Source organism: Labeo rohita, chromosome 1, assembly GCF_022985175.1.
Source record: "Labeo rohita strain BAU-BD-2019 chromosome 1, IGBB_LRoh.1.0, whole genome shotgun sequence".
Taxonomy (NCBI): Eukaryota; Metazoa; Chordata; class Actinopteri; order Cypriniformes; family Cyprinidae; genus Labeo; species Labeo rohita.
The window spans coordinates 33,903,037-33,919,389 of record NC_066869.1 but is presented as its reverse complement, the minus strand read 5'-3'; the positions used below and the strand labels follow the sequence as shown (position 1 = coordinate 33,919,389).

The 16,353-nt window shown below is 35.5% G+C and overlaps 1 protein-coding gene across 6 annotated transcripts in view; it reads right to left on the bottom strand.

Moving 5' to 3' along the window:
* The window catches only part of lrba (LPS responsive beige-like anchor protein), a 301,281-nt gene that overhangs the window by 34,118 nt on the left and 250,810 nt on the right, over positions 1 to 16,353 (bottom strand). For all 6 annotated transcript variants that reach the window (XM_051123328.1, XM_051123244.1, XM_051123532.1 and 3 more), the window contains exon 47: positions 5,471 to 5,638. In XM_051123328.1, coding sequence (XP_050979285.1) covers positions 5,471 to 5,638 — 168 coding nt within the window. The remainder of the gene's footprint in view (positions 1 to 5,470; positions 5,639 to 16,353) is intronic.

The window sequence follows — 16,353 nt, the reverse complement described above, 5'->3', positions numbered from 1 at the left end:
TGTTCCATGTTCCATTTTGTAAATTTCCTACTGTAAATACATCAAACCATAATTTTTGATTAGTAATATGTATTGCTAAGAATTTCATCTGGACAACTTTAAAGGTGATTTTCTCAATATTTAATTTTTTTTTAAAGTTTTTTTTTCTCAATATTTAGTTCACCCTCAGACTCCAAATATTCAAATAGTTGTATCTAGTTGTAATAGTTGTATGCCAAATACCGTCCTATCCTAACAAACCATACATCAATAAAGTCATATTTATTCAAATTTCAAAACTGACCCTTATGACTGGTTTTACTGTCCAGGGTTACATAATGTATATGCAATATATATGGTCATTATGGTAATGTGATTATTTTGATGTTTTTTCCCCCCTGCATAACAGTGCCAAACAGCACATAGGCTAAGTTCAGAATTTATGTGAAAGTGTCCCAAATCTGATTTTGTTTTGCTCATATGTGACTCCTATCTGTTTTTTCATAACTGTGTAAACAGTATAAACCGGAATCTGATTTTTTTCAGTTCTGATTTGGGTCACTTCCATATGTATCCCTCAATAAACTACAAATCCGGCTTTTTGCAATGTGACCTCAGAACAGTCATATCAGAATTCATGACTTTTACATGACTTCAGATCTACATTCATCATAATTGACCCTTCAGGAGGAGTCTGATTGACAGGTGATCTGACCAATCATAATGCTGAATCTGTACATTTTGTCTGACAAACAAACCAGAGACGGGAGTAGATTAATATTGGTGGACTTGAAAAATGGTGTGTACTGATATTTTTTAGCGGTTGAAACAAGATACCTTACAATGTTAATTCATGTTTATTTTGTGCTATAACTATTAGAGGGGAAGAAATGATTGGTTCATGTGTCGTTTGAACTGAGGTGCTACAGCGAGTATTTATCTATTTATTCTAGATTATAGATTAGACTATAGATTAACACATTATATACTATAGATTCTGGCTAAATATTTTACAGAAAAAATATATGTTTACTAGTGCTTGGCATGTGTTAATTTTGGATACTGCTGAAGCTGAGACTATAATGTTTTCAAGGTACTTGGAAAAAAGGGTGGCAGACTTAAAATATTGCACAAAAAATGTATGCATACTTAACATTCAAGGCCTGTGTTTCTCACCAGTGCTGTTCTAATATGCATTCTCTCTCTCACTGTTTTCTCTTATGCCTTAAATCCCGTTAAACATTTTTTTTCCCAAGCATGTTTATTACAGTTTGATTGCAGATACGGCCATGTGAATTTATTGATCTCCTAATGGCCTGTGAATGGTGGAGTTGCAGTCAGGCGTGAGGAATCCCATTTAACCTCTTCTTATTAAACAGGAAGTGTGCAGGGTAATGGGCTGAACTGAAGAGATGTTTGAAGCAGATAAGCAATGAATCTGCATCAGATAGAGGGATGAAGAAATAGATAGGGAGAACGATGGACAGTATGAATGGCTAGATGGAGAAGGATGAACAGATAAAAGAAAAGGAAGCATGCAGTGAAGGAAGGAAAGAGCTATAAAGGGATAGCAAGAACACCTAGATGGGAATAAGGTGATCCGAGTCATTAATCAGCCTTAGTCACTGAGCATGAAGGGCAGGAAGACTGGAACCACACAATGCACACATTCACAGCCACACAACAGCTTCATTGGACGAAAAGAATGGCACTGTGTGACCCTTGCATGAGACATGCTGTATTGTTGTGTAAATCTGATGTGTGGATATATGCATACAGTTGAAACCGAGGTACAGTTAGCTTGTTTAATTCACTACCTGAAGCTTCCAACTGCTGTCCTGGGATGAAGCTGTAAACTGTATCTGCTGGTCTAGGATCAGTTTCTCCAAACACAACTTAAATCTTATCTGCAGCTGTTTTACTTACTGACTTATTTATTCAACAAACGATGCAAATTATTAAATAAGATAATTAAAAGGTAAATTTTGATAGCATTAAAAACTATTTGGTAAGTACTAAATATGTAAAAAGAAACAAACAAACACGCACACACATATAAGCCTGTTCTTAAATAGATTGAACGTAATAAAAATAGCATTTGGACTATTCCTGTATAGACTGCTACAGTTGCAAGACCTAAACGTGAACCTTACTGACACACTTTTTCACCTTCCATAATTTGATGAATGAATATCCAAATCTTATCTGAAATGTTTGTACATTATTATTTATTTATTAAATTCTCGTAGCTTAATAAAATTAAAGTTTAACCACTGATGTCACACGGATTATTTTAACAATGTCCTTACTACCTTTCTGGGCCTTGAACATGGTAGTTGCGTTGCTGTCTATGGAAGGTCAGAAAGCTCAAAAATGAATGAAGGTCCTACAAGTTTGGAACAACATGACAGAGTAAAATAATGACAAAATTTTCATTTTCATTTTAGTTCATTGGGTGAACTATTCCTTTAATTTGATGAATTAAATTGGATCTGTGAGGGATGAAAGTCCAGTGCATTGAATGTTTTAATGTTGTGAACCTGTGTGTTGATCTTTTAGCTGAAAAATCTAAAATTAAAAACAACATCTACTTGAAATTTGTGCAACACCAAAGCATAAAGTAGTACAGCAACGGCTGTACTTCCATCTCTTACATCAATATTTTTATTTGTGTCCTATTACATATGCCATCTACTCTGACTAAAGTCTCTATATATCAAGGGTTTGATGCAATCTGGCTCACAGTCCTGTTAGGCTCACATCCAGGACAGTAATGCAAGGAACAATCAAATAACAGTGTCTTTAAATAATGGATTACAGACCACCATGCCAGGTTCGGTAACACCAACATCCTACTCGTCTGGGATGATGTAAAGCAGACAGTCTTGAATGGTAAATGTTCTTTATGCCAGCACTGATGCTACTGTATGTGTACTGTCCTCTACACTCACTGCCGATTTAATACCTTTTTATACCACATTAATTCAGACTGCAATTTCACAGCTGAAGCAAAAAAAAAAACAAAAAAAAACTTTTTTGCTGTGGCACTGTACATTTGAAAGTAACTTGTTTTCGGTTCCCAAACCTACTATTTGTGTGTTGGATGTCAGTTCAGATAATGCCGTTCCTAAGGGAAAAGAAGTACCTGGACCTGTTTGAAGGACATCTGTAGCTGTCAGTGGGGCAGTTAGTGAGCTAGCTCTGTTTGAACTGGTTTGTGCTTCTGTGTGGCAGCTCCCAGAGAGAAAGAGATGAATAATAAATGAGTTTGGGATAGAGAGAGAGAAAGAAGGAAACGCCAAAAGAGAGATTCCTATTGAGTCTGTAGTATGTCTTCAGGGCTCACAGTAACAGCTGAACAAATGTTTTGTAAGTGTCTGCTGAAGCTCAAACCTGTTTACAATAAGCTCTGTTCCAAAACCTAACATGCTGCTTCTCTGCTTACTGACAACATGTGCAGCATCTTAACATCTTATATATAGATTTCTATTTTTTTTTTTTCAATACTGAATGAAGCATAAGTGTGGGCTTTTATGGAGGTCATTACAATGCATTCTATTATTTCCTCTTCTGCAAAGGATACATTTGACATTGCCTTAGAATTTGTCCAAAAAGTATATAGCAGATAAAACCAATAAGCCTACTTTTTGGAACAGTCTTTAGCCCGATTCTTTTGTGGGACATAAGCTATTTTCAATATTTACTGGGGTTATTCTGTGATTTTATTGCCGTCCAAATCCAGAATGTTGGTGTTTTTCTCTCATGACCCCCATAAAAATCCCCCACCAAAATACCTACTTTTTCAACAAACTAGAAGGTCACATGCTAATCTGAATTCATATATCTGAGTTTACAAGAAGAAACTGACCCAAAATTCACTGTTTAAATACTTTTTGAACACTGCCAAACACCGCAGGGGTAACTGTTGCATTTCGCTGTAGTTTGCATGCATATCTATTACTGAAACGCTGGAAAGTATTTACAAGAACAATATTTATAGGTTGCATTAAGTTATTTCTGCTAATCTTTCTGTTATTTATGCGAGATAAAATGCATGACAGAAAACCTTTTTGACTAAGGCGTATCTATTTTCCAATTTTTAAACAGGATATTGAATAATTAAATAGTAAATAGGATATTATTGAATATGAATTTACTCTCATTATTCCAATGACATTTTATTTACAGAAGACAATTATGCGACTGGCCACATGAGCAGTGCACTCCCGGGTTCATAGGATCACAGAACTTGCTTGTCCACCGTGAACAATTTGCTATCCAAATCCATGAGTTTTATCACTGAGGTGCCATGTCAATTTATTTTTACAGACGTCCACATCAGAAACAATTACAACCAAAATAAGGCTTTTGTGTCATGTTTGTGAAAGAACACACTACCTGCAGGGTTGCCAGGTTTTCACAACAAAACCCACCCAATTGCTACTCAAAAATAGCCCAAAAGTAGCCCAAATGCGTTTCGAGGGGGGTTCCCTGCGATCCTGGGGTTAAAATACTTGGGTTCCTCTAGTAAAATTAGCATTCCAGGGGCTAAATATTATGTTATTGGGGTCACTTCAACTTGAAAAACGACCCACGCCAACAGTGTTAAAATAGCCCAATTCCACAGGAAACAACACTGACTACCTGCCCAGCTTGAAATAGTTAAGTTTTTTTTTTTTTTCATGTTTTTAAAAGACATCTCTTACTGCATTTATTTGATCAAAAATACAATAAAAATGAAATACTATTACAATTTAAAATAAGTTTTCTTTTATCATATTTTTACATTTATTTTTTTTATTTAGCAAGTGTGCATTAAATATATTTATATTCCATGTTGTTTTATGTTTCATATTTTTTTTTCTAGTCATCAAAGAAAAAAAAGTATCACTGTTTCCACATTAAAATATTAACACTGTATTAACATTGTTAATAATAATAATCATTATTTATAATTGAGCACCAATAATATTCAGTAATAACTGAGCACCAAATCAGCATATTAGAATGATTTCTGAAAGATCATGTGACACTGAAGACTGGGGCCGGTCGCATAAGGTTTAGACTAGTCTTAAAAAGTTAGTCAACTATTTTTTTCTTTAAGACTGGTCATAATTTTTTTAATTCAGCTACAGGAAAATGTAAATTAGTCTAAGTTGAATCCAAAAAATAAGAAAGATTACCCTTTTGTTAACTGTTAGTTGGTCAGACTAGTAGTTAAGACACCGTCTTAACATCAACGCTAAGTTTATGCAACTGGCCCTGGAGTGATGGCTGCTGAAAATTTAATTTTCCCATCACATGAAAAACCTACATTTTAAAATATATTGAAATAGAAAACAGTTATTTTAAACTGCACTAGATCATTTTACAATATTACTGTATTAAACATATAAATGCAGCCTTGGTGAGCATAAAAAACTTCTTTCAAAAAACATTATTCCAAACTTTTGACCGGTAGTGTATGTGTAAAAGAAAAAACCACACTCACCTCTCTAAGCATGGGGTCAGATATGGAGCTGAGGTTGACTGCTCCTTCATAAGTCAGGTAGTAGAAGACATTGAGAGCTCTGGCGGCCTCGGGTCCCTGCTGCTTGTATCCGAATATCAGATCAATCCACTGATGCAGCTGACAGGACACAAACTCACTCTCCAGAGCCTATAAAACACACAAGAGATAAAACTACCGTCATTCAGACTCAGTGGCACAAGACCAAGAGAGCACACCACCCCGAAATAGCTACATCAAGATGTGGGTAAGCTAAATTGAAGGTAGTTATACGAGTAAAATACCATGTGGCATGACTGCTAAGTGAATTCACCCCAGATTGTGATAGATTTGTTATTTATTTTTTTTTTTTCACATGCCCAACAACTCAGGGAGAGCTCCTCAGAGAACGTAACCAAGTAGCATGGGTAACGGGATCTGTCAAAATGTGCTTTCAACAGTCACAAATGACATAATACACACAAATTGCAAGCATATGCTTCTAGGACAGAACCGCTAGAGCAAAGCAGATCATCTTACATAAGCAGGATGAGATATCTTTGCTCCTTTGTTTAGTCTCATCTCTACGTGCCACGGGGCGTCTGAGTGTGTTGTTGTTTTCGGAGCTATGATTGTTCTTTGACTGTCATAACATTGAAACACAAGCTGTTTCTCTCTTCATTAGCCGCCAAAGGAGGGCCTCCGTTTATGACTGCTCATAAAAAACAGCAATTGTGTTAATTTGCTCAAAGCTGTGTGGGCACAAAGGCCTCTAAACGAGCCCAAATGAGTATGAGAAGAGCCTTGATTGTCATTGCTGCCTTGTGTCACATTAATTTCGAGACAAACATTAGGCCCTGCACTTAAACTGCAATTTATATCATTTAAATGCTTACCGGAAGGGTCTTAGCATCGCTCATTTAAATGTGCATTCACTGACAGCTAATTTCGCTTAATTTGCACTCCAAGCTTTCTTAATTAGAACTTTAAATCAGAAGGGCAATGAGAGATGCTGTGAAACGTGGCATTTGCAATATGACAACAGGTTTGACAGCAAACTAGTTCAGCTCTTGTGCAGTGATAACTTTATAAGTGAAACTATAAGAGTAATAGATGAGTAATAGGTTGGTTGCATATTAATGAGATATCTTTTAAAAATTTAACAAGTATGCATGCTGTAGAAATTCACACAAAGGTTAGAAATAATTGCTTAGTTTATAATCAGGATGATACAAACTACTGCTTACTCTATATTATTATTATTTTAATGTTATTTTTTCCCCCCCAAAACATTTAATATATGGAAGATTTTTTTTTTTTGTTTTATTAGCAATGCAGAGCATTTATTACAAGCACTTGCCTAAAGCATGCAGATTTATTCCATTTAATCTATTTGCCTACAACAATTTCATTAAAATAAACCTGTTCCTCTGAGCCTTTTAGTTTATTATGTGGATGGATTGACCCCGTGTTGTTCCATGACTTGTCTGTTTCCAAACTTAATGCAGAGGCTGATGGGCATTTAATGTGGGCCGCCATCTTGTGTCAATCAGTGAGGGGAAACAAAGAGGGGGGGCAATGTTATTGGACACCAACTCTCCAGAGGACTGCCTTTATGTTAATCAAGGAACTCTAAAATCAGGAATGAGATGGGAACCCTGCTCGGGGAGGCCTGACCTCATCAGAGATGCAGAGAGCGTTTGGTAGGGTCTCCTGAGGCAGGGGTGTCACTCTGAACCTATGCTCTTTCATCAAAAGTGAAGGGGGGAGATGTGTACCTACAACATTAGATTCCTTTTTAAAAATGACTACAACAAATACGCTAACCCAGAGGGCATGTGTGTATAAATACATAGAAATGTAAGTGCTTTTGCGGTAAAATGTCAGGTTAAGATGTTTGATATGACAGATTAACATCTGTCTATATCTGTAAAGACTATCTCTGATAAAACAAAAACAAAACAAAACAATAGAAAATCTTAAAAAAATATTTTTAAAGATTTCTTAAGAGTGACGGACCAGTATACACAACAATAGAAAACCAAACCAAAACAAACAAAAAACCTGAATGACCATTTCACAAAACAAAACAAAAAAAATGGCTGACCACTTTACAAAACAAAACAAAAAAATGGCTGACCACTTTACAAAACAAAAGGTTTAGTATAAAAGTTATACTAAACGATATAAAACCAAACCAAACCAAACACACACACACACACACACATGAACGATTTCTAAAGAGTGATTGACCCATTTACAAAACAATTTAAAGCCAAACCAAACAAAAAAACCTAACTGACCACTTCACAAAAAACTTTTTTTGATCAACCAGTTTACAAAACAATATAAAACAAAACAAACAAACAAAAAAACTGACCGACCACTTTACAAAACAAACAAACACTTTTTTATTGACAAGTTTACAAAACTAAACCTAACCAAACAAAAACAAACAAAACAATAAACCTGACAGACCACTTTACAAAGCAAAACATTTTTGATTGACCAGACAAAACAAAACAAAACCAAACCAAACAAAACAAAACAAAACAAAACACATTTTTAAAGATTTCTTGAGAGTGATTGACCAGTTTACAAAACAACAAAGAAAACCTGAATGACCACTTTACAAACCAAACCAAACCAAAAAACAAAACAAATATTAGATTAAAGATTTAAATTAAAGATTTCAAGTAATTGACAATAAAAGTACAAAACAATAGAAAACCAAACCAATCAACAACAAAGAAAACCTAAATGAAAACAAAACAAAAAAACCTGACTGACCACTTTACAAAACAAAACTTTTTTGACTGATCAGTTTACAACAAAAATATAAAAACAAACCAAACAAAAACAAACAAACAAAAAACCACACACATTTTTAAAGATTTCTTGAGTGATTGACCAGTTTACAAAAAAATAGAAAACCAAACCAAACAAAAACATGTATGGTTTCCTGCGAGTAGGGAAAAGGAAAATGAACAAACATGCAGTGCTGTCTGCCGTTGCAGGTTTTTAAGGAAACAGAATTAACATTCTGTAATTATTTGCTTATTATGATGTCGCTCCAAATTTGTATTTTTATGAATTATCATTTAGAATTTGACATACGCAATGACATGACAAAGAACACCAAACAGCATTATAAAGCTATCAAAAATGTTATTTGGAGAAGGAGATGAATATAACAGTGTTTTACGGTTCATCACAAAATGCTATTTTATGTCACTTGATGATTTGGAGCAGTAACACATAAGCATTTTATAGTATTTTTATGGGATTATCTGGGATCTTGACAGGCACGGTCACTATTAATTACTATTGTGTGATTATTTGAAAATATTTCTACATTTGTGCTCCACTGAAAAACATCAGCATATAGGTCTAAAATGACATGAGGGTGAGCAAATAATAAAAATCTTCATTTTTTGGGTGAACTACTCCTTTAAATTCATGTGTATGTACAAAAGAGGCCCAGGAGTGTGTAAGATGCAGCTCATTAAGATTGCTCATATCTGGAGAGCATTATTGATGTGCCAATTAGTAGAAGCAGTATGTCCCATAGAATCCACCGGGAATCATCAGCATTATGGAAATGTGTGTGTGTGTGTGTCTGTGTTTGGGCGCTGGCAATCGTAGGGTGAGGCATCACAGCTGCTGAATCAAAAAAATGTATTCAATTTTATTCAGCACTGCTTTTGTACAACGGAAAAATGCTATAAATGCAACAAAGAATAATACGGAGCATGGCTGAAAGCAAAATGCATCCTGAAGCAATTGTTTTTTAGAACATATGAAAATATATGACACCGGAAAACCAGCAGTACCTTATGATACCACCTCATATTTTGCCAAAACTGAAAAACTGTCCATGTGACAAGTAACCGTAAGGTCCAGAAATAGCTGCCAGACGTTTAGTTCAGTGACATGGGGAGAGTCTGAGCCTGATCTATTCTCCTCTCTAGAGTAACCAAATTATAGCCAAGGCTCAACTGGGGGAGTATCTGAAAATTATGAGAATGTCATTTCCAAAGCTTTCAAATTTCAGTTTAATGCACTAACTGACAAGCTCATTGAGAAATAAAACAGCACTGAAGACTTTGTTATAAGAGATTTTTCAATTTTTTCCTATTTTCTTTAGCATCACCAGATTTCCAGGCACAGAGAAAACCTAAAGTACACATTGTCCTGTAAGACGCTAATGATACTTTCAAACATGTCTTTTTACGAGATGGATCTCTTTGAGCTCTTTATGACTTTCATTGACCATTTACCTGTCTTTAGCAGCCCTTTAAAAGCATTTTAAGGACTTAGAGGTAACCTGTCTGTGGCCATGTTAAAATGTCACATAACAAATCAATCTGGCTGTTTTGCATTAGAATACAGGGCTGTCAAGGGCGAAGGAGTGCGATGGTGAACACATGGGCGGACGGGTTTATTTGATTGACAGCTGGATTGTACAGTATTGATTAAGAGAGATCTTGGTGGCACTAATTACACATGCGGACTTTGCGATGAGACGCTGAACCGCCAGTCTCTCGTGAATACGGGTACGACAGTTAGCTGAAGCTAGAGATTATGGTTTAGAAAATGTTAAATATGGATTTCTTACACAATCACATCAATTCACTTCAGAAGGCTTTTATTAATTCCCCGGAGCCATGTGAAGTACTTTTTATGAAGGATAAATGCACTTTATTTTGCTTCAAAATCTTGAGCACCATTCACTGCCATTATAAAGCTTAGAAGAGCCAGAATCTTAGCAGAATCTGTGAACATTTGAATAATTTCAAGAAAATAACAGAGATTATACAAAATGCATGTTTTTTTTTTTTGTTTAGTACTGTCCTATGTAAGATATTTTACGTAAAAGATCTTTACATATAGTCCACAAGACAAAAAAATGAAATTATTAAAATAACCCCCTTTAAAAGTTTGGGAACCCTTGGTTCTTAATTGTGTGTGGATGATCTACGACAGTTTTTTTTGTTTTGTGATGGTTGTTCATGAGTCCCTTGTTTGTTCTGAACAGTTGAACTGAGCACTGTTCTTCAGAAAAACCCTCAAGGTCCTGCAGAATCTTCAGTTTTCCAGCATCTTTTGCATATTTGAACCCTTTCCAGCAGGGACTGTATGATTTTGGGATCCATCTTTTCACACTGAGGACAATTAAGGGACTCAAACACAACTATTAAAAAAGGTTCAAACATTCACTGATGCTCCAGAAGGAAACAAGATGCATTAAGAGCCGGGAGGTAAAATTTTTGAACAGGATGACGATGTCCAAATTTTTCTTATTTTGTTGAAATATAATTTTTTTCCATTTAGTACTGCCTTTCAGAAGCAACAGAAGACACTTGAATGTTTCCCGGAAGACAAATTAAGTACAATTTACCTTGATCTTCAAAATCCTAATGCACGGTGTTTCCTTCTGAAGCATAATAATAATTGTGTTTGAGTCCCTCAATTGTCCTCAGTGTAAAAAGATGGATCTCAAAATCATACAGTCACTACTGGAAAGGGTTCAAATATGCAAAAGATTCTGGAAAACTGAAGACCTGGAGGATTTTTCTGAAGAACAGTGCTCAGTTTAACTGTTCAGAACAAACAAGGGACTCGTGACCATCCAGGTAACCACACACAGTATTAAGAACCAAGAGTTCCCAAACTTTCGAAGAGGGTTATTTTAATAATTTCAGCAATATTTTTCATCTTGTGGACTATATGTAAACATATTTTATGTAACATATCTTTAGTACCAACAGTACTAAATAAAAAAATAAAATACATTTTGTATGGTCTCTCTTATTTTGGTAAAATTATTCACATTTTCACAGATTCTGCAAGGGGTTCCCAAACTTTTGCATGCCCCTGTAACTCCAACCGTATTCATCTGAAAGATGAAAGCCATACACCTAGGATGGCTTGAGTGTGAATTAATCATAGGGTAATTTTCATTTTTGGTTGAACTATGCCTTTAAGCTCTGTCCATATACTGTTTTATCAGGATACCAATCATCTTTTCCCATCTTTGTTATAGCGAAGTCTATAAAGGATGTCTTTATGAATAAGCCATGCAGTATATATTTTCACTTTCCGGTCTTTTTCCAGTCTGACCTCTTCTTGAAACACTTAGGTGCTGGACGTGGCCTGCTATGAGTCTATTCACAGGCTTTTAACCACCACCTGAGTTCACACAGGACTGCTACTACCTGTGATTATTCCTTCAGGCCATTTTACGGAAGGTAAAAGACACTGTAATCTTTACCAGCAATGGAACATGCAGTCTAGAAAAATTACTGACCCGGATACTCTGGTTCAAGATCAAAATCACGGATAAACCCTGGTAATTATTACTTTACCCCACCTACCCATATAAAACTAGTTCTGTCTGAATAGGCCTAAAGAAGAGCCTGTAATTAGAGGTAGCAGAACCAAGACCCTTCATCCCAGAATGCATCTGGCTGAGGTGCAGTGGAGAGAGAAATATTTGGATAGCTGTTTAAGAGTGGCAGGGCCTCTCAAATGACTGTGATTCAGTCTGATTCAGTCATGAGTGTGTCTATGTGTGTGTCCACAGCACGCAAAGAATGATTAGAATAGATGGCTACGCTGATTAACTTCTACTCTGAGCTCTTTAAGTCTATAGAGAAGGACTGTTCAGGTAACAATGCATTTTTATTCTGAGAAGTGGTAATGTAAATATTACATTGGGAGAGTATATTTAAGTCATCCTGTTTATTCTAACAATGGTAACTCTTCACAGTGAGGCTCAATTTGCATTAGTTAATGCATTATGTTTTAGAAACTAACAATGAACAGCCTGTTTGCCACATTTGTTCATCAAGGTAATGCATATTTATTTAGGGCTGTCAAACGATTAATCACAATTAAAAATAAAATAAAATAAAATAATAGTTTGAGCTTACATAATGTATGTGTGTATTATGTATATTTATTATGTATATATAAATACACACTCATGAAAATGAACTTTCTTTAAGGAGACATACCATTGTTTAAGTGCTATAAACGGGTCCCCAGTGCATCTACCAACCAGAAACCGTGAAAAATGACAACACATTTAGTTTTTGCAGGCGACAATGGTGTACCAGTTCTAATGCTATGACAAAAATTTGAGCAAAGCATGCTAACTGTTCTGTCATTGGGTGCACAGACGAGCACAAACACTATTTAGAGTCTCAGCCTCAGAGGAGACGAGACTAATATAAACATGATTTCTCTCCCAGCTGTTTACCTTAACAGACATAGCTGACTGTTTTTGTAACTCATTTGTGTTTTTAACATAAACTTGTGTGTATGTGATGGTTTAAGCGCAATAAGACATGAAAGAGAACTTTAGTACTCAGTAGAACTTTAGTTTAGTACTCACATGCCATTTAACAGCCACTTTCTGTGTCCATGCTTCAGATGTGTGCACGTTAAGAAAACTGTATAACAGAAGTTTAAACTAATATGGCTTTAAAACGCATGATTTCAGCACGGTAGACATGATAATCAAAACCAAACAGATGTTTTTAGCAGAGTATCTGAGGTACAGTACGAGCTGTAAAGGCACAGCCCTGTTCTGGAAAAGGGGGCGGGGAGCAGCAGCTAATTTGCATTTAAAGAGACATTTAAAACAGATTCAAAATGGACATTTTCAAAATGATATAATAAATGATCTGTGGGGTATTTTGAGCTGAAACCTCAAAGACACATTCTGGGGCATAATAGGTCTCCTTTAATTTAAAATGTACTGGCTTTGACTACACATCGGTCATCTGTGAGCATATATACATATATAAGAACAGAGTGAAGCCCCAGGTAGCTGTATAGTGTAATGACCTTTCCTGTTTCCAGTATAATGCATCATAACCCTAGAAAAGCCCAGGCCAATATCATTCATGAGTATATCATTCTGTGCCTATTACGGCTGGGGTACATGTAAGGTGACCCTGAGAATCCCCAGAAGTTTAGCAGAACAGAGTCATACGAAGCAGCAGTAAATTAAGATGCTCTGCTGTTGGTGTGAATGTTGATATCTGGGGTCAGTGACTTCCATGATGGATGTCCTAAACTTGTCGTCCTTGTCGAGGTTGGTTTGAAATGCAGACGGGGTGAGAGTGATTGTGTGTATGTGTGAGAGAGAGGCCAATGAGTTGCACCCATGCTGAAAATTAATTTCTCCATTTATTCACAGGGCATGCTTGAGTGAATGACTGTGAAGGAGAAATTCAAGGCTAAGACGCATTTCTTCCCATCCCACAACAACGGTGCACACATGCGCATCAACAGGCTGAAGAGAGAAACTTCTGGAGACCTGTAAAGTGCGTCAGCTGCAGTGAATCAGTATTTCACAGGCTCCGCTCTACTCCCTACATTACATCACAAAGGAGGAGGAATCATCATAAAACAGCTCATGACAACACTAGCAGATACTGTGCAGACACATGAACTCTATTTCACTATCAAAAGCAGAAATGGGAAAAGAAACAAACAGTGTGAACAGGAGGGCAGATTCTAAAAAAATATCAGTTTTGTAATGCAAAACTGATTAGTAAGAAAGTAATCATTTAGCTAACACTAATTCAAAGTGACTAACAGTACATATAAAGGTTTATGTTTATTGGAACCCTAAAATTAGTCTGTGATGTGTTCAATTTGGGATCTGGAAGTATTCTTGGACAAGAGAGAAGCCCTTGGCCTTGAATCTTTTTTGAGAGTCTCAGTGTTATTTTAGCACTTTTTTTTTTAAAGCTATGTAGTACATTTAGGGACGAAGCACCAAAAGTGCTTAGTCAGCTATTGTATCCATTAATTTTTTTCTTCTTCTTCCGCTCTGGGAGTCTATAGCAGCCCATAGAATCACTTGCAGGAAAGTTATGAAATTTGGCACACGGATAGAGGACGGTCTCAATATTAACCATAGCAAATTTGGAGTCTCTATCTCAAACTCTCTAGCGCCACCAACAGGCCAAATTTGCACTCATATTTCTGTTAATAACTTTAGATCCATAAGGTCTAGAAGTAATTCTGATTCCTTGGCTCAAGCCGAACTGAATGCAATTTAAATTCGAATGGGTCAAGATTTTTCACAATTTCGAATTTTTCGAAAAATCTTCTTTTTTAAATTTTTATTTTATCCTAGATGGTTTGTCTAATTTTCACCAATACTGGCTCATATCATCTTCAGACAATTCTGGCAAAAAATACCAAACCGTTTTTGTAAAGCGTGTTAACAGATTTGATGAAATTTGTGCAAAAATGCTTCAGCTATATTTACAAATTATATTTATTTAAATTTTAGTATATTATAGTATTTTAGCATTTTTACACCATTATAATTTTTATTAATATTCTGAATTATATTTTATTTTTTATAATTTCAGTTTTCTTTCTTTTTTCTTATTTTTATTCATATTACAAATTTAGTTTTAACTCTTATGTCAGTTAAATTCAAAAATGTTTTTGTTTAGTTAGAATTTTTGATCTAATATATATATATATTTTTTTTTTTTTATTTTTTTTATTTTATAATTTATTATTTCAATTAATACAAATGTTCTTATGTTCTTATGTTTCTTATCTTTATGAAAATAAAATGTTCTTTTTATTTTCAAATTTAGTCAACAAAAATAACCCTGGTCTCTGTCCACTATTCATTTGGTCATCCAAATCAATTAACTGAGGTTAACTGGTCATTAGCTTGTTGTAGTTGTAGTTGTAGTGTAGCTCCTACTTATTTTTGAAAATATTAAAAATAAAGAATAATAAAAAAAGAAAAATAATAATATATTTAAAAAACACAACAGAATTTCTAAATTTCCAAAGCTCTAAATGATTAAATAGCATATATATTTTAAATGCATGACATTTTAAAATATTGATACAATTAAAATATTTTTACAAAATAAAATTCACAGACAAATCTGCTGCAACATGTCATGTCAAGGCCAGTTTGAGACTGGACGTTCAGCACTGTGGTTGCTAGTCGGTAGGCAAAATTACCCACATTTGGCGAGTAGCGAGAGTCAATTTCCCACCCTGTCAGTACTGTCAGTCCAGGTACAGTAGCCACATTAGCAACAGCGATGACAGCAGCAGTGTGATCTGAGATGCATTAGGACATGGCTCTAGATGTGTTTGAACAGAAAAGAATGCGTGAGGAGATGAGAGGAGAATGCAAACACTGATGACCTCTGACATGGCAGACGTCTGTGGTCTTCACATGGAGACAAGCAGCCTGTGGACAGGCTGTGGGAAACTCAAGAGTTCTGTGACGTTGTTTGTTATAAGACATGACACAGACTCATCCTCTCAGCTTAGATAATGTCTGCAGCTACACGTGTTCAGCCCTTGTGATGAAACTAAAATCAAAGGCACTAATAAACCTCAAGCTCATCATGTGATCTCACCATTAGAATATGATGTTGACCTTCAGTTCCCACACAAGGCAACAACACTTAATGGAATTGCCCAGAATCCCAGCACACTTTAGTAAGTGCAAAAAGCTGTCATCATATAAATCTGACAAACTTCAGGACACCACGTTCACGGGTGTGTGTCAGTCCTGAGTGTGTTTTTACTCAACTTAAAATGACATTTGTCTCTCAGCAACATGTGAGCTTGATTCAGTTATCGGTCCCAGCTGTACAGCCAACATAGACTTCAACATAGTCCAACACCTTTAAAAAAAACTTGTGCTCGTTCTCTAAAAGACTTGACTGTGTATTCCCGAAATTTCCTAACAAAGTACTGCACATATTACCAAACAGTTCGCTAATACAAATTCTTAAATATGTATCTTTGTTCCAAAACCTAGTGAGCTGCATCCTAACTGTCTTTCTACCTCATATGTGACTCTGGACATTCTATAT